Source organism: Ctenocephalides felis, unplaced genomic scaffold (genome assembly GCF_003426905.1).
Source record: "Ctenocephalides felis isolate EL2017-DRISC unplaced genomic scaffold, ASM342690v1 CF-g0.4_SCAFFOLD_01604, whole genome shotgun sequence".
NCBI classification, from domain to species: Eukaryota; Metazoa; Arthropoda; class Insecta; order Siphonaptera; family Pulicidae; genus Ctenocephalides; species Ctenocephalides felis.
The window spans coordinates 20,380,056-20,402,719 of record NW_020537758.1 but is presented as its reverse complement, the minus strand read 5'-3'; the positions used below and the strand labels follow the sequence as shown (position 1 = coordinate 20,402,719).

The window sequence follows — 22,664 nt, the reverse complement described above, 5'->3', positions numbered from 1 at the left end:
AAAAATATTATTATCATAATACTTTTGTACTTTGAACAAACGCTATCGAGATTGTTTCACTGTTTATTCTAACATATTATATTGCATAATCATTAAAATTAATTATAACATGCAACTGAAATGGTTACATAATTTTTGTGACACGTGTTTAGTTGGGATTAGAGAATGTTTTAGTCAGCTCTATTAGATAAATTTTAATAAAAAAATATAAAGCATGAATGGTTTGGTTACTATCTAAAAATACGACGAAGGGAGAAGTTTTAGTCTAACAGCTCATTATGACGTAAGGCTTTGATTGGTGTTACAGAAGAAATTTTTTTTTTCAATTTTTGATTTCAGTAATCTTTTTTTAGTCATCATGCAGGTACCTATTATACCCTGATTCATAAGTTCGTAACTTTTTTTACATTCTGCTAGTTCCATAACTAAACCATTAACATTGCTTGCAAACAATTTCTATCTAATATTGTATATTAATTGACTGATTAATTGATTGTATATTAATTTGTATGCATTTATCTAAAGTTAATAATATAAATCAGAAAAGCAAATATTTAATGCCAAAAAAAGCGTAATCAAGAAAAAAAGTCTATCGATAAGAAGTATAAAATGTGATAAACGGTTGTACCAAAAGCTCGTGTAAATTAGGCTGGAGTGGTTGCCGTTAGAGTTAATTCTCTTGATGAGGAAACTAGAAATCCGTTCGCCTATTTACGCCCCTAAATATTTACTTGACACAGGTATATTTGAACAACGTACACAGAACTTTGCGAAACACATAAGCTTGTAATCGGCGTAAGAGCCACGAACTTCGCACTTAATGATAGGACACGGAGTGATAATACGATATAATACAATAAACAACGGCAATTCCACAGGAAATGCAGGTAAAAGGGTATGTTTAATTGATAAATAAATATTTAGGAACCATATACAGACGTTTTTGGAATTAATAATTCATAAGCTCTATCTCGTTCCTGTTCAATCTTATTCAAGGAAACTGTAATTTTGATATTATTTATTCGGAATTAAAAATTCTGAACAAAACATCGTAAATTTATACTAGCAAAATTGATTAATTAACTTTGAGTAGGGTAAGTTATAATAATCGTCCAAAAATCTGGAATGAATATTTTTGCATTTCTTTACGTTTTAGAGGCTTCTGAACATTTTTAGCATACTTAGAAAATTAGATATTGATAGTTTGTGTGTATGTATAAATACATTTTTTTATCGACGATTTTCGGAGCACCGCTCAACCGATTTGAATGATTCCCAAAGCATTCGATTCCTATTGATCAGAGGACGTTCTGGTTAGTTTATGTCAAAAGTCGGTCTAGCAGTTTCGGAAATACGGAAGAACAGAAGATAAACGTAGCATCCAATTTGAATGATTCATAAAACATTCTACTTGTATTGACGTTATGAAAAATTCGTTAAGTTTATGCACAGGCAGATCCAGCGGTTTTGGAGATCAAGAAAAAAAGATTAAAAATATGCCAATTTGGGGGTCGAAAGTCATATATTTTGTAATTTGAATTAAACTATGGAATGAGTATCAAGAACTCTCATAAAATTTCAAAATTTTCTGGATTTTCAAAAAAAAAATCTAAACATTTGTTTTGGAAATATTTTCTAGTTTTCAAAAAATATTAGCCATTCTAACAAGGGCATTTTGCCAATATTCAAGTTTTTCAAATGTTCTCAAAATTTCCAAAAATGTTCTAAAAAAATAAAAATTTTCAAGTAATTCTAATTTTTCTTTTCTGAGTTTTCAAAAATTTTAGCATGGCACGATGCCATGCACCACTATTAGTTTGCATTTTGAATTTAAAGTAATTTCTATTTTAAGTCTAGCTTTATTCCATTAATTATATACTGAGTATGGACTGGGTAGTGAAAAATGGATATGCTTGTGCGTATGTGTGATTACAATTTTTCTTCGGCGATTTCCGGAGCATTTCTCAACTGATTTGAATCATTCAAAAGGCATTCGATTCGTATTGATTAGGAGACGTAACTGATTATTTATTGGCAACCTAAAGGTTGATCCATCAATGTTTGATGATTTATCATTCCAATTCATCTAATAGGGCTGACTTTTAATTTGATGCAGCAGCGAAATTATTAGAATATACTTGCATTCTAAACCAAATATAGAAGTTGATCAAAAAGTAATTTCTGACTTTGATATTTTTATACTTTGGACTGATGATATCGAAATTTTATATATTTTACTCAAAAATATCATTACCAAAAAATAATTATAAGATGCAAACAAAATAATTGTGGCACGAATGTAGGTACTTGGCATTGCAGATTATATTGATCACAGTTAATGTGGTACAAAATGTTCTACATTATTGCATCTCAATTTCTGAATAAATGATTCTTTGTGTGATTGTGATTATTTTATGTCACTTGAACAATAATAATAAAAGACTTCTTCTTCTTTTGCAGTTTGCGTCGTCCACCCAGTTCTCCGCGGTTGAACCCGCATGCCGTGCGTGCGGAGCTGGGAAGAGCCCTGGACGTTTGGTCTCAGCACAGCAAACTCACGTTCACCGAAGTCGACAGCGACAGGGCCGATATTCTTGTCTATTTTCACAAGTGGGTATATCTGATGAACAATTTTATATATGTAGTAAAGTTTCCGGCTAATTCATCTTACATACAAATATATTTTATTGCTATTTTTCTAAAATGTGACACCTGGTTCACTTTACACCATAGGCTTGATGAAAAGAGACATCACGTGAGCCAAAACTCCAATATTTTTGATTTCATAGACCTTTTTCAGAATAATATTTAAATTATTTATTTTTTCCAAAGTAGAAATATGATTTTTGCCATTTTTCTAAAATTTGCCACGTTGTTTACTCTACCCCATAGATGTGATAAAAAGGGACACCACATGAGCACAAAAGTCCAATATTGTATTTTCAATTTTATAGACCTTTTTCAGAATAATATCTACATTATTTATTTAATGCGATGCAGTTTACTTATTAATTTAAACAACGAAGTTAAAAATTGTAATCTAAATATATATTGTTAAGCATGATAAATAAAAATCATTATCCATTCTTACTACCATCACAACACTTGCTTTGTGAGGTATTTCTGTCCAATTTATCATAATTAGATTTGTTGATTGTAGAAATACAATTATTACAAATAAGGTGAACATATTTATTGATACGTTCTTTACAAATATCAGACTGCATACCGGTTTGAACTTTTGTATGGAACTTTGATAGAATTCATAAGAACTATTATTATTTAATTTATCTTTTTTAAAATTACTTTTTTGTGTGCCTGTTTTATTGTTTGCACTATGCCAGTGTAAAGGTTCAGGAGGACTTTTTTACCCAATCACATGTATAGTATTCTAGAGGTTATCTACAAGAACTTGTTGCGTCTTGTTTAAAAATAACAATATACTTTATAAAAGAATTAATTAATGTGTACTCAAAAATTCTGTTCAGGTATTGTAAACTAAGGGTAATGCTAAAAAAAACTAACAACGACAGTGGCCTCGGAAGCAAATTTTTGATGGGTGGGCTCGTTTTTTTTTAGACAGCCAGGGCGGTTCTTTTTAGACATTTGAGACAATATCATATTTTTGAGATTGAAAATTAATGGGTGGGTTCAAGCCCACACAGCCCACACGGTTCCGACGCCACTGAACGACGAGCATAAAAAATACTTGTGTTAAATATTTGACAATGAGGCCCTTCTCCTGATTTCGAAGTCGCCCCATTTAACAAAACTACTTTCAACTAAATGGTATTACTAAAAATAACATACCTCACTTGTATTTCTAGATAATGGTCGTTTTATCTCAATTTTTATTATTTTATGTTTCTAGCGATTTCTCGCGCTTAATATTCCTCAGGCTGCTTATCTAAAAATCAGGAAAATTTAACGTATGATATGTCTTCCGGAAACGAAACATATAATTAAATACACTTATAACCACATTTTCGCTCAATTATTAAAATTCTCTAATTAACTTTATAAGCATTTGCAGGAACGTAAAAGTATCAAAAAAATATTTCAATCTTTGATTGATTTCAATGACCTACTTATTTCGACGAAAGTAATTATGAAACTATATATAGGATTACGGTAAAACAATATAATAATCACTATTTTACAAAAGAAAACAATATTTTTCTGCAACGTGCATGGTTTAAATATAGAAGTATATTTAAACCATTTGCATAATCTATTATTAGTCGACGATCCAAAAACCATATCCAAACACTTTTGATGAATAGCAAATCATTTAATTTTTCAAAGCACGTACCGTTTTAAAAGCGTTGCTTTATGATTTCATCACAAACATAATAATTTGTGACAAAACTCGGAATTCTTTTGAGAAATGAATTTTTCGGGCTCCGAGCTGTTTATGTGTACCGAGAGAAATCTTACGTGATCACCGGAGCGTGGGTAAACATTTTACAGCTCTCTGTATTGAAAGCAAACTTTTTAAGGGAGATTGATTACGGATATATAATGCCACGAGTTCAAGAAAGTAAAAGAAAAGAAAGAAAAAAATGCTTAGCTCTAGCATAATGGAAGTTATAAGAGCAATAATCGTAATAAAGTTTTCCAAGTCATTATAGACGAGTATGTGTCGACACTTGGCTGGTTCTGTCGATAATTTTTACAGAAAAATGATAATTTATACTGAAAGTATGATCTAAGTTTACCTAACTAGATATGGCTTTGATATTGTTAAAGCACTCATTAATATATTCAATGATTATATGATAATCATAAATATAAATTGGTTTTAATTTTGAACATATGGAAGGGAGGGGCACAACTTCAATCTATCACAATGAATTCTAGGACATAAACACTGGATGACTAAAATAATGTTTTGTGTAATTTCATTTCGTAATTCCTTTGTGTTTCTGATAAAATTGATTAAAAAATCTTATAGCTGCACGTGCATTATTTGACCAAGGATAAACTACAATGTTGTGAGGAATGAATAATCAAATATATTACGTAGTTTATACATTAACCTAATAATTACAAACGAGGCATGTAGTGTCTAATATATATATATATATATATATATATATATATATATATATTCAAGCTATGCGTGTATGTATCTTCTATCATGCGAACTAAATTATAAGTTCTTGCAGATCTATATATTTTTATTTGTAATATTCGATCAAGCAAGCGTCATGCATAATAAATTTTCGAATTCCAAAAATATTCATGACCTAATTCCGATTCATTTTAATCCTTCACTCATACACCAGAAGATCAAACGCTTCTGAGTGCAATTTCCATACATATACTCGTATATGATTTGTTTAAAGCAGTCAAGCGTGATATTGAAATACCTATGACCATATAAAATTTGTGTTTGAATCAATTTTACGCAAGTAATGCTAACAATATGTCGAAAAAATAAATTATTGGATCTCTAATAATAATGTGTTAAAATGTAACATATCGTGGTTGGTTTGTTTATGAAATTAATTGGAGTGTTATTTGAAATTGTTTGATCGAACTTGGATTAGATTCATAGTTTCACATTAGTATTTAGTATGGCTCATTAATCAGAGGCATATTTCAATATTTTTATGATAGTATTTAGCATGATGATTTTATTTTAAACAAGGTTAAGATAATTTTTAATATACAACATAAATGATTAGCTACCAATCACACTTAATTTACACTGCATAAAAAATAGATATAATTTTTGTTATTAATTTATTAGATCGGGGAATTAACTTTGCCAAAATAATATAAATGGTGCAGTCTTGAATGCAAGTATTTAAATCAAGATCAAATTTTAACTAATGCAGAACACAATGGAAAATCATTTATAAATTTTAGTTTATGTATGGTACTCATTATATATTTGTTTACAAGCAAGACGTGATCAATCATAATAACTAATTTTTAAGGCTCCAGTCAAGCTGATTCATTATAATAGGATATAATATCATGGCTTTGTAAAATAGATAGGTTATACTATCCTCAATTAAAAGGAACTGAATGTAAAAACATAAAAATTAAATGTAATAGAGTTTTTAATTATAAAGTCTAATTAATCTCCAGTCAAGCTTAAATTTCATCTGCAATGTTGAAATTTTGATAGTTTCCTTGCGATATCGATTTGCCTTTTGCTGATTAATATCACTTTCGACAGATCAGATCAAGGTTATATACAATGAATTCTTTGTAAAAAAATATTCCCATAAAATTTATTTTGTTTTTCACATTGCCTAAATAATGCAGTTATTATTTCGTAAAATCCATTTAAAATTTCAAGATAGATATTGGATCTGATGTTTATCCTCTGGCTGACTCCTTTTTCCTTGACCATGAGGAGCAAAGGGGCAGATGACAAATTTTTAAAAAATAGTTAAAAATGTGTTTTTATAATTAGGAATCAACTGAGAATTTGAATATGAATGAGGAGTTAACTGGAAATAGTTCGATACTTCTACTTGTTGTTTGCTACATGTTATGTGTTGAACAGATAATTATTGAAAGTCAAATTGGGGATCTTTGTGCCCCGCCTTTCTCTATATTACTTTTACTTATGAAATATACTTCTTTAAACGATTTTTTTATGAAATTATTATATATTTTTTGTTTTCCTTTCAGAGATGACCACTTCGATGGGTTTCCTTTCGACGGACGTGGTTCCGTCCTGGCTCACGCCTTCTTTCCGGGTTCAGGAAGAGGCGGTGATGCTCATTTCGATGATGACGAACACTGGATAGTCGGAGATTTTGATGAAAGCGAAGAGGGTAAGTCAATCGCTATATTTAGAGGAAAATTATTAGTTGAAATATTCTGGGATTTAGGGGAGTCTTTGGGGATTATGAAACAAGTCGTTAATATTATGATTGGGAAGAATATTGTTAATTTTGAAATATACTACACTATTATGTGTAAGGAATTTGATATTGATCATTTCTCCGAAAGCAGAATACAACAATCAATTATTTTTTGGATTAAAAGAATAGTCAATTTACTTACTGTATTGTAAAAATATGTAATACACACTTGCATCTGGTGCTTTAATTTTTCAAATTGCGCGCCGCAGATGGTCATAAAACATCTTTTAGGTCAAGAATTTTCAACATCCAGTTGTAGAAATAAAATATCAAAATTATTACAATTATTTCACCATATTCAGAATAAATATTCTGCTTATTATTTGAAATAAATTTCACATACATTTATAATCCCCTACTCTACTTCGTACCAAAATATATCGACATGCGGGTATTATAAATACTCAAAGTGCTACTTCTCGTATTAATAACACAAAACCTTCGCAATTGAAATTGTTTTATAAAAATATAAAAGAGGATTTATTTATTGATTCAAATCTCTACGAAAAAAAGAACGAAACAGAATATGAACGTCGGCAGTTCATATATTACACATGCAAAAAATACCCTATTATTTACTCAAGATTCATTTAATATTTTAGATCTCTACAGAGATCACAAACATTTTCGCACTCGCTTCATTTTCTTTTAGTGCTTTAGGCAATTTGAAGATAACTAGAACAGGACTTCTTAATCTTTAAACTAATATTTTTTGCTATTTTCTTTGTTTAAACTTTTCCGATAATCTTATATAATTTTTATAATATAGACCAGTGGTCGGGGAACCGGGGTAAATTACCCCAAATGGGGTAAAAGTGGAATTTTTGGGGGTAAAAGGTATATATTTCCAAAGCACTAATTCAGCTTCAGTAAAACCTACTACCGAAAAGAAAATCTGCATTAGCAAAAAATGTGAAGTTTTTGCATTAAAACAAACTAAATATTTTGAGTATGGACTCTTAAAAATGAAGCTGAAATCTCTATGGTTTCTCAAAAAAATATTCTTGCTGAAAATTTTAAAAACGCTTCCAGGGTTGCATATCTCGCATATTTAGCAGACTTGAAATTTTGAAGAAATTGTGTCAAAGATGAAGCAACACCATTTCTCCAAATCGTAATGTTCTTATATTACATGTATGCGTAGGGTAGGTTATGGGAATGGGCCGAAAATGAAAATTTTTGCATTTCTTCACGTTTCAGAGGTTTTTGAACATTTTGCCATAAGAAGAAATGGATGTGTGTTTGTGTGTGTTTTGTGTCCGCATTTTTTCGTTCACGTTTTCGAGCGCACGGATAAACCGATTTGAATGGTTCATTCAACATTCAGTTCCTATTGATAAGGAGATAATCTGATTAGTATTTGGCAAAGGCAGGTCCAGCCGTAACGGAGATACGGAGTAAAGAGTGCCAAAAATAGAAATCGAGTTTTTAAGAGAACGGGGTATCCCATATGAATGATCCAAAAAACATTCAATTTGTAATGATTGGGAGAAATAGTGATTAGGTTTTGGCAAAGGCATGTCCATCCATTTCGAAGATGCAGAGCTAAATGTACAAAGATGGCAGTTTTTGAGAGAACTAAGCATCCGATTGGAATGATTAAAAAAACTTGCTGTTTATGTTGACAAAACAATTACTTTTGGGAAAGAAAAGTATTTCAAAAAATGTTTCTTTGTATATCGAAAATAATTCAGATTTTAATTCTGATTCTGGCTAAAGTCCTAAAGGTCACTTATATTCTTCGTATAAATATTTTTTTTTTTTAATTTTGTGATTCAGCTTATATATATCTTATAAATATTATACAATGTTACAGTATTTATAATAATCTAATTGGAAACATTTAAAATTCCTCGAAAATTTCGTCACGGTGCGTAAAGTTCCAGCAATTTGCCTTAACGCATGATACCATACACCACTAGTTAACTTCCCGAAGGAGAAGTTTATGTTTTCATCAAAAAATCCGATTCGCTAATTTTATGTTTTCTCGACGTTTCAAGCCATTCTGAATCAAATGAGACCAAATTTGGAAAAAGTATGTGTGTGTGTGTGTGTGTAAAATTTAAAAGCCATTCGATGTATCTCGACGAGGACTATTGTTTGTCAGTTTTGTGCGACGATCGGCCAAGCCGTTTCTTTATAAATCGCACAAACGTGAAAATTTTTTCGTCTACGTTTTAGCCCGCAATTCTGAACCGATTTTGAGAATTCAAAAACCATTCTAAAGATATTGGTTGGAAATCGTGCTGATTAGTTTTTGGTAGAGATCGGCCCGGCCGTTCTCTTGTAATAAAGTTTCAAAAAAAAAAATTCGACGATTTTTATGATTATTTTTTTGACGGTAGATACCATAGTCTTCTAGATCATACTAAAATATTACGGCCCTATGACTAATTGTTTAGCTTTAAAAATTCGTCAAAGTTTGCAAAAATTGGTATCGTTTTTTTGACATTTGTCAAAATTAGACCTTTGATCGACGTTTTCTCAAAAACGCCTGAACCGATTTCAGAAATTTAAAAGCCATTTGTTGTATTTCGGCGAGGACTATCGTTTGGCAGTTTTGGGCGACGATCTGCCAAGCCGTTTCTTTGTAATTTAAAAAAAAGTGTTAAACTTTTCGTCCACATTTAAGCTCATCGAACCGATTTAAGCTACCAAACCGATTTTAAAAAATCAAAAACAGTTCGAAAGATATTAGTTGGGAATTATACTGATTAGTTTTAGGTGAAAATCTACCGAGCCGTTTTCTTGTAATTAACTGTTGAAAAAAAAATTTAAGCCGATTTTTATGGATTTTTTTTGCGATATATACTATGGTCTTATAGAATTTACTGAAATATTACGGCCTTACGACTAATAGTTTGATTTTAAAAAATCATCAAAGTTTGAGAAAATGAGTAGTTCTTTTGACATTTGTTAAAATTAAAATTAGGCTATTTACTTGGTATAATGATAGAGTACTTGGTCTTGAACATAATAAACCATTAAAGTCCTGGAAACTGGTTCAATTATAAAAATTATTGATTTCTGAAAATTTACTTTTAGAAAATACTCCGAGTTAATCTGTTTGTTTGTTTTCAATTATGTGTAATAAATTCACTCGGAATACTTTTAATCACTCATAAATTAATTTAGTTTTTATTGATTAAGTCGATTATTTACTCATATAGGGAAGTTCATGTAACTTGCCTCAAGGCTAAATAACAAACCAACTAGTTTATTCATGTATTAGTAGGATATTCATGAATAATATATTTATTCATAATGAATATAATTTTTACTTATTGTTTCCTTCAAACCCTTTGTTTCAGCCTTTTTAAAAGTTTAGAAGTAACGACCAATGTAGCAAACCGTTAATCTGCGGGTTATGGCAGGTTATACAAAAATATGTTGCAAACAGATTCCAATTATAGGCTCTTTTAGTTAATTTTTCTTTGTGGGGTAATGAGAGGTTGCACAAAAACATTTTGGGGTAACGGTTCCAAAAGTTCCCCGACCACTGATATAGACCGAGAATTCTGAATTCGATATTCGAAATAACAAAATTAGTATTCGGTTGTAATTAAGTTTGTAAAAATTAACTAATATTTTTTACCATTTAACTTTTTAATTATTTATACCTCGGAGGTTCAATTAATGAGTAACTTTCAACCTGTTCAAATAAAAAGTCTACAGCTTTAATTGAAAAACAAATTTCTAGGCTTTTCATTAACCTTTGAACGACTGGCTCCGAGTTTTGTAATTATACTGTTTATTGCTTGGTTTTATTATAAATCGACCAGAAGGTGACAATAAGGTTAAGATTAAATTTTAGGAGCCATAAAGTTCTCATTTACCGCTATTATTTATTATATAGCGAAGGCAAAAAAATTAAATATGGTCAAAAGTATTATTTTAATAATAGAAAATTAATTAAAATAATTAAACGGTTTAAAAAATCAGTTTAAAAGTAGAAAAATATAGTTATAATGAATGAATAGTGTTCAGGTCTAGGACGAAAAAGTAAATTTTCAAAGCAAATCAACCTAGATGTCCGATTGCATGGTACTTCTTATTCTAGCAATATACTATTAAATAATTTTTTTAGTAAAATAGTTATTGCTTTATATTTGTAAAAGAGTTTTCATATTGCTGCTAGTAGGTTGATCACACTCGTAGTAAATTAAATCAGTTCTCAAAAATATAATTTATAGATTTATAATAGGAAGATTTAATTTCTCAAAAAGAACAAAAATGTTATGAAATGTTATAGACAAAAGCTCATTCTATAATTTTTATAGAATTAAACCAGAAAAAAAGCAACTGTTGTAGAATCATCTCATAAACGTTTGAATTATTACGATGTAGATGCACATTATCATATAATAATAATTTATTTACCATCTTTTTCAGTACAGATTTTCATCAGGAGCTGCAAACACCATGTCGACTTGCGTTAATTTTATATTCTTAGTAGAAAAAAACGAAAATGAATATGAAATTGCACACAAAATAAAGATTTCAGAGTTTCAGAGGTTTCCTAACATTTTTCTATAAATTTTCTTAATATTATTTTTCTAAAAAAATCAATACAATATCGTATTGTAACCTGATAATTTTGCCTCAGTTCAGTCACAGAATATGGATAATATAATATATCTATCACTAATGGAGATGAATGTGCAAAACAGTCCCGGAAATACTCACAGTATATGATTTGAATCGCCATTCGTATTTGAATAAATTATTACATAGAATTTATGAACATTGTTGATAATGTAATAACATATATAGATATGACAAAACATATTACGAAAGCGCACATATTGTTCTACCTATATTGTTAAAATTAATTTGAATCGAAGCATAACATATTATGAAAATGAATTTATCTCATATCAGATATTTATGAATGTTGATTATTGACAGAAAAATGAGTAAAATATATATTTACGTTATATTATATAAATTCAATATTTAGGTAATAAATTTAATCTTTTTTTCTTGCATTCCTTATCTTTTCCTTACTCTTATTTTGTTAATTTCGTTTTTTTTTAAATACCAAATTTCACCTAGTATTGAATTTAATTGATCCTCTGAGCTTTAAGCTCTTAACCCCTGGCCGCTAAGGCTTAATCCACCAAACAAAAAAAAGCAGTCATACTCTAGAAATATTTTCAGTAATCAAATTATAATATAATAATAATTACATCTAATTGACTACGTTTGTTCATAAATTATTTCCTCGGTTGCTTACCTCTGGCCTAAGGGCAGAATTAAGCTTAATACGAACGATGTACATTTTATGAGTGTAAGCTGTCACAATAAAAGTCTTTATCTGTTTCACGGCTTTTTGCATATTTAGAGCACAAACAGGTCGACAGTTATTTAATATTATAATTCCTTTATGCAATAATAACTTTCGTCCTGTCTCCTCTATTTCAGGATTTGCCTCAATCTAATGGGTTTCGTTTTAATGTGTCAGAATTATATTGTAATTACGATTATGATGTGAATAAATTTTTACGCTTGGAATTTCTCAGCTCTGGCTGTTTGTGAAGGGTCATTGTGAATATTTAATCTTGTTATTTATAATGAATGTGTTAGCATTTTATTTTAATAGAAAGTAATTATCCTGTCTCATTTCTGAGATTATTTATTTATATATATATATATATATATATATATATATATATATATATATAATGGTCTGTGTATAGGTGTTGTTGGTGACTGTAATCTTTTATCATAATTGACGCATTTGATTTTGTTAATTCAATTGAGTCATAAAAAATAATTATTATTTGGTCTGTGATTTGTTTATGCCTTCTTTAATATAACAATGAGTTCGTTTACTTTTTTTAATATATGTATATTATTTGAATCTGTATAGAAACTTTGTTAACATTAATTTATCATTTATTATCCTAAACAGTTGTCCCATCTCAAATAGCAATAACAATTATTATTATTACTATTATTATTTTTAATATTATGACTTCAAGAGTTTGTGTAATTATCTATCTATATTTATTTTTTATTATTCTTCAGTTCAAATCTACGTTCAGCCTCCCTATATTTTTTTAGCGAATTAGATAGCCATTGTTTAGTTTAGTCTTTATTTTTCAATTTCTACTTTTCTTTGAGGTCGATTATGAATTATACTTTGATATTAATTTTAAATCATATTTGGTTATCATATTATGTCAATCAATCTCTATTTTGAAAAGCATCAATAGTTATCTTCCTTCTGAATATGAAATCAGCAGCTTTTTATTGAGTGATGACTTCTTTGTTCTAGTGATTATTTCCCTAAGTTAATTATTATCGAGATAATTTGCCTTTTTCCTAATAATATGCAGGTAATATCATGTTTAGATAATTAAGATAATGATTTGCCTAACAGATAATTTTGAAGTGATTGTATAGCATTACTCCCAAATAACGATTGATTTATCCATAATTTATAATTTCAGAGATCAGGTCTTATTCTGATCAAAAATAAGACTTGTGTCAAAATAAAAATATAAGGATAATATGATTACATGCTATTCATTTTTACCCTAGCATTTGCCCAAACATATGTGTCAATAAATAAGCATTGGTAATAATAACAGGGCACACAGAATACCCTTTGGTATATATGTAAAAGTATATGTGGGACTTCTACCTTAGATCCACTTAAATTTCTGGCAAAGAAATGTGGGTTGATACCCTAATCAGAGGTATGAAATATATTGCATACACGAATTATTTATGAGATGTAACAGCTCTATTCACTATAGGCTGTAAAAAATTGTATCTGTTTGTATGTTGATAAAAAATATACTTCGTTGCGCATAGGTTAGTAAAATTACTTGTAAATAATTAATTGAAACAATATATCAAGAAAATTTAGCGCAAACCTATTAAGTATTGCGGAGCCTAATATGGGTCCAGATTTTATCTTCTGCGATATTACCAATTTATTAATATGTGACTATGAACACAGAAAAGGCCTATGCCATTAAAGATGCCTTATCACTGGTCGTATTCTAGCATTATTGTATTTCATTGCTCGGTCGTAATGCTCCGGTATCGAAACCTTAGCGATATTACGGGTACTAAGTAAGTAAGATTATGATTTCTATGATGTATACGAGGGAGGCCTATCGAATCGGAGAACATATGGCCCGGCCGGAGTTTCGTTGTGTGAATGGCACGTGTGGACGATTTAAATAGAGGGCTGGTGCATTTCGAGAAATTGTTATAAAAAATAATAATAAAACTATATTTTATCAAATTTTCAAACCTGTAATTTTTTTGCGTATAGTTGGAAAACTGAAATTTCGGAAATGCACAAACTCGTTCTTGTTTATTTTATAACCCTTGTAGATTGCAGAATTTAATTAATTTTAATATTTGTTGAACAGCGATGAGAACTTAAGAATTCTATGAGCTATCTTGGTGATTTGACCCAACTTACTACATTGATTTTTTAGTTGGAAATCCAAACAGTTGTCTCTTTGTGATGAATTTTTTGTTGTTACAGTTTATGTAATGGAAAATGGAAATATATTGCAAACTATATTTCCAAGTGAAACTTGATGACACTACTGCCTAATATTAGGCTGCTCGAGGCGGATATCGAATCTGAGACATCTAATTCATATCTCTAACTTAAACTAAATTAAATCAATGCCTGGAAATTTGAACTCCAAAACTAATGCCTAAAATCTAAAACTAATATTTAAAACCATTGTATTACTTATTTCTTTATATGCGTGCTTCCTAAGCAAACATTTTAGCTTTGTTAGACAAAATCTTATATAATTCCAATACGAATCTTATGAGAATTTTAAAAACTGCCATGTCTTGAAGCGGATACCAAGTGCTGGTGAAATGCTTATATATATATACCTTTAAAATTTTTAGGAGAAAATTGCTTTGTATCATAAAGTCTGTAAAATACTTACATATACATAAATATCTTGGTGTGAAAATATTTTACGAATACTATGAAGATAGTTATTTAAATGCAAATTTTTAATAATAGCATTTACAGATCGTATAAATTGTCTGTCACTTTTGCATATCGTGTTTGTTACAAAATAAAAGACTAAATAAAAATATGATAAGTGTTTTCACATACTTATCTGCGAGTTTCTACATTTTCATATATTTCCATTAAGCTCAAGTGTTCTAGAAATATTCTCAAACTTGGCGTCCTCGCTTTTTGTTTCTTTGTCTTTATAAATCTATACTAATAATTTTATTTTAGTTAGGGATCGTTCAAGTATTACGTAAGCAGATTTATTACAATTATTTACCCCCCCATCCCCCTTGTCATCAAAAGTAAGCAAAGCTCTTACCCCCTACCCCCATGCTTACGTAAACATTTTGCAATTAATGTAAAAAAATAAAAATGCTAGCTATGACGTAATAATCGTCCAGACTCCCCTGCCCCTCATGTTAACCCAAAATAAGCAAATTATCAACCCCCCCGCCCCCCTATAGTGCTTACGTAATACTTGAACAGGGGCCGAAATTATTTAGAAAAAAACGAATCAAATATAAAGAATTCGAATTATTAAAAACTGATTGCTACTTGTGCTTATTTCGTCAGTGATTGAGAAAAAAAATAATAAGAAATATATTTTAAAGAGTCTAGTTGGTGATAGACCTACATTCGAGCTTCTAATTTTTTATTTTTATTTATTTCCATTAACTTCATATATTATCAAATATTTCCATTAACTTCATATATATCATAAATATTTTTATATACTATATTTCTTCAATCATTCTTTATATTTATTAGAAAACATATATAAATTGTAAAGCATGGAAAAATTGATGTTATTTAACTTTATGTTGTCTCTCACATGGTAGATCTACATGTGCGCAGAAAAATTCTTATTTACCTTAATCAAGTTAAAGTACACTAGTAATTTGTTTAGGCTGTATATTTCTCATTAATATTAGACAATTTATAACAATGTGAGATTTGAACATTGTATGGTATTAATGCCTAAGGTTGCGAATTCCAACAGACTCGAGGCTCTTGCAAATTGGGCTCGCAGTATACTAATTTTGAGTATAAAAACAATTCCAATTGATATAAAAAAATGATTGAACAAATAAATATTTTTATTTAAATTTTGCTCGTTAAACAACTTGTAATATCAGTTGGGTATGAAATTAGATTATTCGAAAAGTTATATAGGCGCAATAATTTTTTTTATGATGAGGGGGGGGGGTGGCGTGTTAAGGAAAGTATGGAAACTACTGGCTTACGGAGTAATTAAAATTTCCTAAAATGATATTTTTGTCGTATACCTACTGGTACTTATCTCACCATTCTCAAGTGTTCCAGAAATATCTCCAAGCCCTTCGTCTACGTGCTTCGGCACACATATTTGTTTCAGTGTGCGTTTCTCTGTATCATTCCGGACGTGCTGTGGCATCTGGTGAGAGATATTCACTTCCGTTTGCCGGAGATACGGGCATGTAGCGTAAGCCGTGCCAAAACCTACTGCGTTATTCTCCGATCCCTATAAACTCGAATGCGTAGGTACGGCGGAGTACGGACAGACCCGCCGTACTTCTCCTATCTGGCTCTTGGCCCGGGAATGGGGCCCGGGTCGGCAGACCACGAATCCTGCATATCATATGGACTGATGGATGGATGAGTGACTTGAAGTGGGAAAATAACAGCTTAGAATTGTAAGGCACAAAAACCTTGATATCGTACTTTTATGGTTGGGAGTTAACAAAATACCTCATCCTAAAAAACTTAAAATTTCTACATAAAACAACCTGATATTTCTACTTAAAAAATATTTTTGTATTTTGAAAATATAATAATGATTTCTATATAATATAATATCTCCTTTCATCTACTAAGATTTAGAGTAAATCTATATAATATCTGCAGAAAATATGTAAATATATTTTACTGATATTTCAACCAATTTCAACAATATAATTAGTAGGGGAGACTGGGTACGGTTGTGCCAGAGTACGGTATTTAAGATGAGTCCAAATGAGTATTATACTGGTTTTAAGATGAGTCCAAAGAAAAAAAGGTGAAGTATGTTTGTTGGAACAAGTTTCCATTATTGCATTTACTCAGCATCCTGCATAATGTTTAGACCACATTGCTTCTAGGTTTTTTGTTCTAACTGTTTTGATGATAATTGTGACTTGTATACAGATAATTCACTTTGTTACATTAAATTATTGATTACTATTGATCAAGATGTATATAAGTGAATTTTTATTATTATAAATTTTAAATTTTTGACTATTATGAACTATTTGATTTATTTTACGCCGACGTAAATGCTCTTTGTATGATAATTTGCATTTTTGTAAAATATAATATTTATTTTTACGGTTGTGCCAGGGGTGCGGTAGTGACAGATGTGATAACAGCTAAGCTATACTGGTTCTAAGATGGGTCCAAAGGAAGAAAGACAAAGTATGTTTGTTGGAACAAGTTTCCAATATTGCATTTAGACAGCATCCTACATTAACATGATCTTTAGACCTGTTTTGCTTTTATGTTTTTTGTTCTAACTGTTTTGATGATAATTGTTACTTCTATACAGATAGATCGCTTTGTTTGTTATTTCGCATTACATAAAATTATTTAAGTTATTGATTACTATTGATCACTAGATAAAGATGTGTTTAATTCAATTTTTGATTATTATAAATAATAAACTTTTGATTATTATAAACTATTTTATTCATTTTACTAATTTTTGTTATGCAAATGCTCTTTGTATGATGATAGTGCAAATTGCTGATATTTGCATGATAGTGCAAATTGCTGATGAAATATGCATAGTCCAACAGATGATAAAAGCAAAAATTGATAAACACATGTGACTTCTTGTATAAAGATAAATTTTTGTTATGTAATTATTTAAACAATGAGATAATGCAAATAATGTTAAAACGATATTGATAACAAATTAAATTATAAGCAGAACATTATTGTTTAAATCCAGTGATTTATAAATAACGATTTATAAACATAATATAACAATTATAAATAATAATTCTCTGTTTAGTTGTTCTAAATTGAATGTAAAAAATTACTTTAATTATAATTAAATAAAAGTATTATTCGTTACAATGATATATCTATAGCCTACATTTCTTAAAGAAGTTTATAAACCATATTAAGCATTTTTTTGAAAAAAATTTCAGTGCATTGATGAAATAAAAGAATGATTATTGATTATTATGACTTCTATAAAAAAATTCTAAATCTCATATAAAATCTTTCTAAATATCATATAAATACCATAACAAACACGGAAAACTGGCGTCGAATAGAGCACTCCCCTGTTCGTTCTTGGGTAATTTCATTTACAGTTCTGTTTGTCTGTCTCGGTGAATTACATACGGGTTCTTCTATATTAAGGACATAAACTTTCTTTGAAACTACTTTCTGCACTTCCTATTACGATCACAATCTAGAAAAGTGTAAGCCATAATTATTAATTAGTAAATTTTTGATGAGCTATGAGAAATAAATGAACGAACTTTAATACAAATGGATATTTTTTTGTGATATTTTCTGAATGAAAAATTTTACACTCAAAGACTCATAATTATTAATTAGTAAATATTTGATGTGCAATGAGACTTAAATGAACGAATTTTAACCCGAATGGATATTTTTCTGTGATATTTTCTGAATGATGGACTGAAGATTTTACACTCAAAGACGAAAAAAGAAATGTCTACTTTATCACCAACCGAAGGATGTCTACAATGAACATCTAAAGAATTTGAGCTATTCAGTTGAAAAAAGCGGTATGAATTCGCAAACGAAACGGTGATTTATTCTATTAAGGGGCACAACTAGTGTAAAATTTTCAAAAAATCGAATTTTCAATTTTTATATTACAATAGGTTATACCTTTAAAAGTAACATACCAAAATTTTAAATCCATATCTTAAATAGAGTTACAGCCATTTAAAGAGTATACATTTAGTATATAGTAAAACGATCATTTAATCTTTAAACGCGTTTTCTCGAAACAGCATTTTCCGAATTTGTATAGAACATGTATAGTTTTCCGTAAAATATTTGGCAGTCCAAAAACGACCAAAATTTTGGGTAAAATTCGACTTTTTTTAAAAAAACGCCGTCATTTTGTCAATTTTTGATTCTTTTCTTTATCGTAGTTCATTTTACAGACAATATTATCTAGTTTAACGAGATTTTTTTTTTTTAAATTTCATCCACGTAGAAGGCCGGAATCACTGCAGCAGTGAAGGGCCTTTTTTGTCGCGCCTTTGGATATCGACGATAACTTAAAAAATATTTAATTTTTTTCTTCAAAAATTTTACTATGTATTCTTAAAATATGTATAAATATATTCCTAAATTTTGAAATGATTGATAAATTAGTTTTTTTAATATAAATTCCCAAAGATCACCTTTTTTAGGCGGTTACACTAATTGTGCCCCTCAACATTACATATTTTGCCATTATCTTTGGCAATTATTAGAGCATGGTTAGTTTTGCAACATCCACCATATAGTCCTGACCTTATATCATCCAATTACTTTTAGCAACGATCTTTAACAAACTATTTGAATATATAAAAAAATCAGTAATAATGATACTAACCTGAAATTTTATGGAAGTGGGATAATGATGGTGCTTGAAATATGACGAAAAATCATCGATCAAAATGAACAATGCATTTTAGAATATAATTATTTAGTTTATTCAGACAAACTGATATTTTTTACAACTGCTGCTAATTTATTGAACTAATGTTTCTCTTTCCGGATGTACCTTTACCCACTTGAGTGCTTTCGCTTCCTACCTTCAATTGCACTATGACTAGTATACTTTTAGGGGATAATTATTACTTTTCATTACTCAGATAATATCTCAACTACCTACTCTATTTATCGAATTAATGTTACTCTTCCCGGATGTACCTTTACCCCATTTTCGTGTCCGCATGTCGCGTGTGCGGCATCGTCGTCGTCCCGTTTTCGGCCTCCGTCTCGGCTCGTAGCGCCTCACCATGTCCTCCTGGTGTAGCGTCGTGCGTGCTGCGAGCATCCGGTGCCGTTCGTATAAACAAAACGAGAATAAGTAATGACTCCGGAATTGTAACAATATTCCACCAGGGCAAATGGATTCCTGACCCCCGATGTCGCTTTCTCTCTTTGTATCTTACAACTCTAATACATGTGTTTGCGAAACAAGTATATTAGTTACGACGAATTCTTTACGACTGGTTGAGGTTATGAAATTATGACACGAGAGGAAAGATATGATATCTAAATTGCATATATTTGCGGATGGCACGTCCGCGAAGAGGATGAATGAGATCTTTATGAGTCGTCGCTATACATCTACATGGATAATAAATATAATTTATAAAAGTGTATCAGCACGAGGACTATATAGTAGACTTTTTTTTGACATTACGTTGACAACAGTCTGAGCTTACAATACACAATTATACTTTGATTAATACGAGTAACCGACCTTAAGTTTTCACAATTTATTAACTTCCCGTAGGGTAAGTTATTGTAATGGGCCGAAAATCGAAATTAAATTTTTTTACATTTCTCGACGTTTTAAAGGTTTCTGAACATTTTGGCATACCTCAGAAAAAATGGATGCGTGTGTGTATGTGTGTGTGTGTATGGATGGATACAAATTTCCAGTCACGTTTTTGGGCGCACGGATCAACCGATTTGAATGGTTCAAAAAACATTCGATTCCTATTGATAGGGAAAAAAGCTGATTAGTTTTTGGCAAATGCAGGTTCAGCAGTTACGGAGGTAAAGAGCAAAGAGTGCAGAAAATAGAAATCAAGTTTTTGAGAGAACGGAGCATTCGATTTGAATGATTCAATTAGTAATGATTGGGAGAAGTGTTTATTAGATTTTGGCAAAGGCAGGCCCAGCCATTTCGAACATAAGGAGCTAAATGTGTAAAAAATGGCAGTTTTTGAGAGAACTAAGCGTCCGATTTAAATGATTCAAAGAACTTTCTGTTTGTCTTAATAAAATAATTGATTTTGAAAAAAAAATGTTTTGTTTCAACTTTTTTTTTTCAATTTGTTTTTTCTAAAAAAAAATTGTTTATATATCGAAAATAATTCAAATTTTATTTTTAATTCTGACTATAGTTCTAATATATTTTAAACAAATAATTTCAACTTTGCAATTTAGTTTATACAATTCTTATAAATATTAGACAATGTTACAATATTAATAATAATCTATTTAAAAACATTCAATATTCCTCGAACATTTCGTTACGGTACGAGAAGTTCCAGCAATTTGCCTTAAGGCACGATGCCATACACCCCACTAGTTTTTTATTTAAAATTGAGAAATTATGATTAAAGTTGTTTGAGGATTTGTCAAAATTTTTTTCACCTGTTGTGGCATATTGCTCTATTGTTATGACTGCTTGCACTAGGTACATTATTTATATACTCCTAGTCAGCGCCTATAGAATCAAAACAAAACTTCCAGTACCATTCGCCATCATCATACAGATATAATAAAATTTAAATGTATTTCATAACATTCTATTACTCCAATCATATCATATTAAATGCATATCAACTCTAATCACCAGTATTCAATTTTTATCACCGATATCGTTTTGCCAATCACTTCAAACGGTGGAGGTCTATTATTATATTTACAGATTTATATAAAACTGGACCACTACCACCCATTAATCAATGGAATTGAATTATCGTTGATACGAATCCCCGTTATGTGTTCGATTAAATAATTTTATTATCTATTAAATTTTATAAACTTATTGCTTTACAATTGTGGATTTCATGCTTTATTTTAGCGTATTTGAGTTGATGAATTTTATTATATGCAACTGTGTCGATGTTATACACAGCAATATAAAATACTTTTTTGGAAGATTACAATAAAATCTTATAGATCGATGTATTATTAATCTGTAAATATAATTAAAGGTGTTTCATGGCGTAATGTAGAGGTATATCAATAAACAAAAAGTATTTTAGCAAAACAAGTAAACTAAATCGGAAAATAATAAACATGATAATGTTGTAGCAAACTCCATTCAAATATACATAAATGCATTAGGAGCAAATGTACGAGCAGAGGCATTTGTTACCCGTTAGGTAGCTGCATTCAATTTAGACGGTGTGGTTGAAATATGTCGTGTTTTCCGTTTTCTCATTAAAAATCCAGATGCAAGGGAGTTAAGGTTTTTTAGTTTTCGTTCTACTACAACTAAGGTAACTGTGTTCTATGAATGTCCACGTACACTTGTTACATTTGCCCCGACGCATAGTTCAACATGAGGTGGTTGCATTATCCGCTGTTTGTCGGAAGCTTTACTCGTTTAGATGTTATCCTGAGGTAAACACACAGAGATATAATGCGAAATTGGTATCTGTGCACAGTCTAAGCAGGAACATTCAGTTACTGAAATATTTTCTGCGAGTTTACAACGCTTGCTTTATTCAGCCAAGTTTTGGGTAAGGTGTACTAAAACAATACACCGATTAACTATATATGGGATTGTAAGATACTCGATTTGCTCAATTTGATATTATAAAAGAGTTATATACAATTTCTTTCGACCAACGAATCTAGCAAGGGTGTTTTTCGAGAGATAAATTGAAGAAATGGTTATTCCAACTCTCCTGATGAATATTCCTGACGAATTACTATGAGATATTTTTCTTGTCTATATTGTACGCGACGGTTTTTCTATAAAAATAGTTTTCTTTCTGGATCACTACAAATTAACCAGCGTCAAT

At 30.0% G+C, this 22,664-nt stretch overlaps 2 protein-coding genes across 2 annotated transcripts in view; both read left to right on the top strand.

Moving 5' to 3' along the window:
• Positions 1-13,904, top strand: part of LOC113373496 (stromelysin-1-like) — a 40,408-nt gene extending 26,504 nt beyond the window's left edge. Inside the window, exons 5-7 of the mRNA XM_026613790.1 lie at positions 2,461-2,610; positions 6,652-6,797; positions 13,858-13,904. Of these exons, the coding sequence (XP_026469575.1) occupies positions 2,461-2,610; positions 6,652-6,797; positions 13,858-13,904 (343 nt within the window). The remainder of the gene's footprint in view (positions 1-2,460; positions 2,611-6,651; positions 6,798-13,857) is intronic.
• The window catches only part of LOC113372478 (matrix metalloproteinase-2-like), a 78,508-nt gene that overhangs the window by 21,034 nt on the left and 34,810 nt on the right, over positions 1-22,664 (top strand). The gene's annotated exons all lie outside the window — the stretch shown is intronic.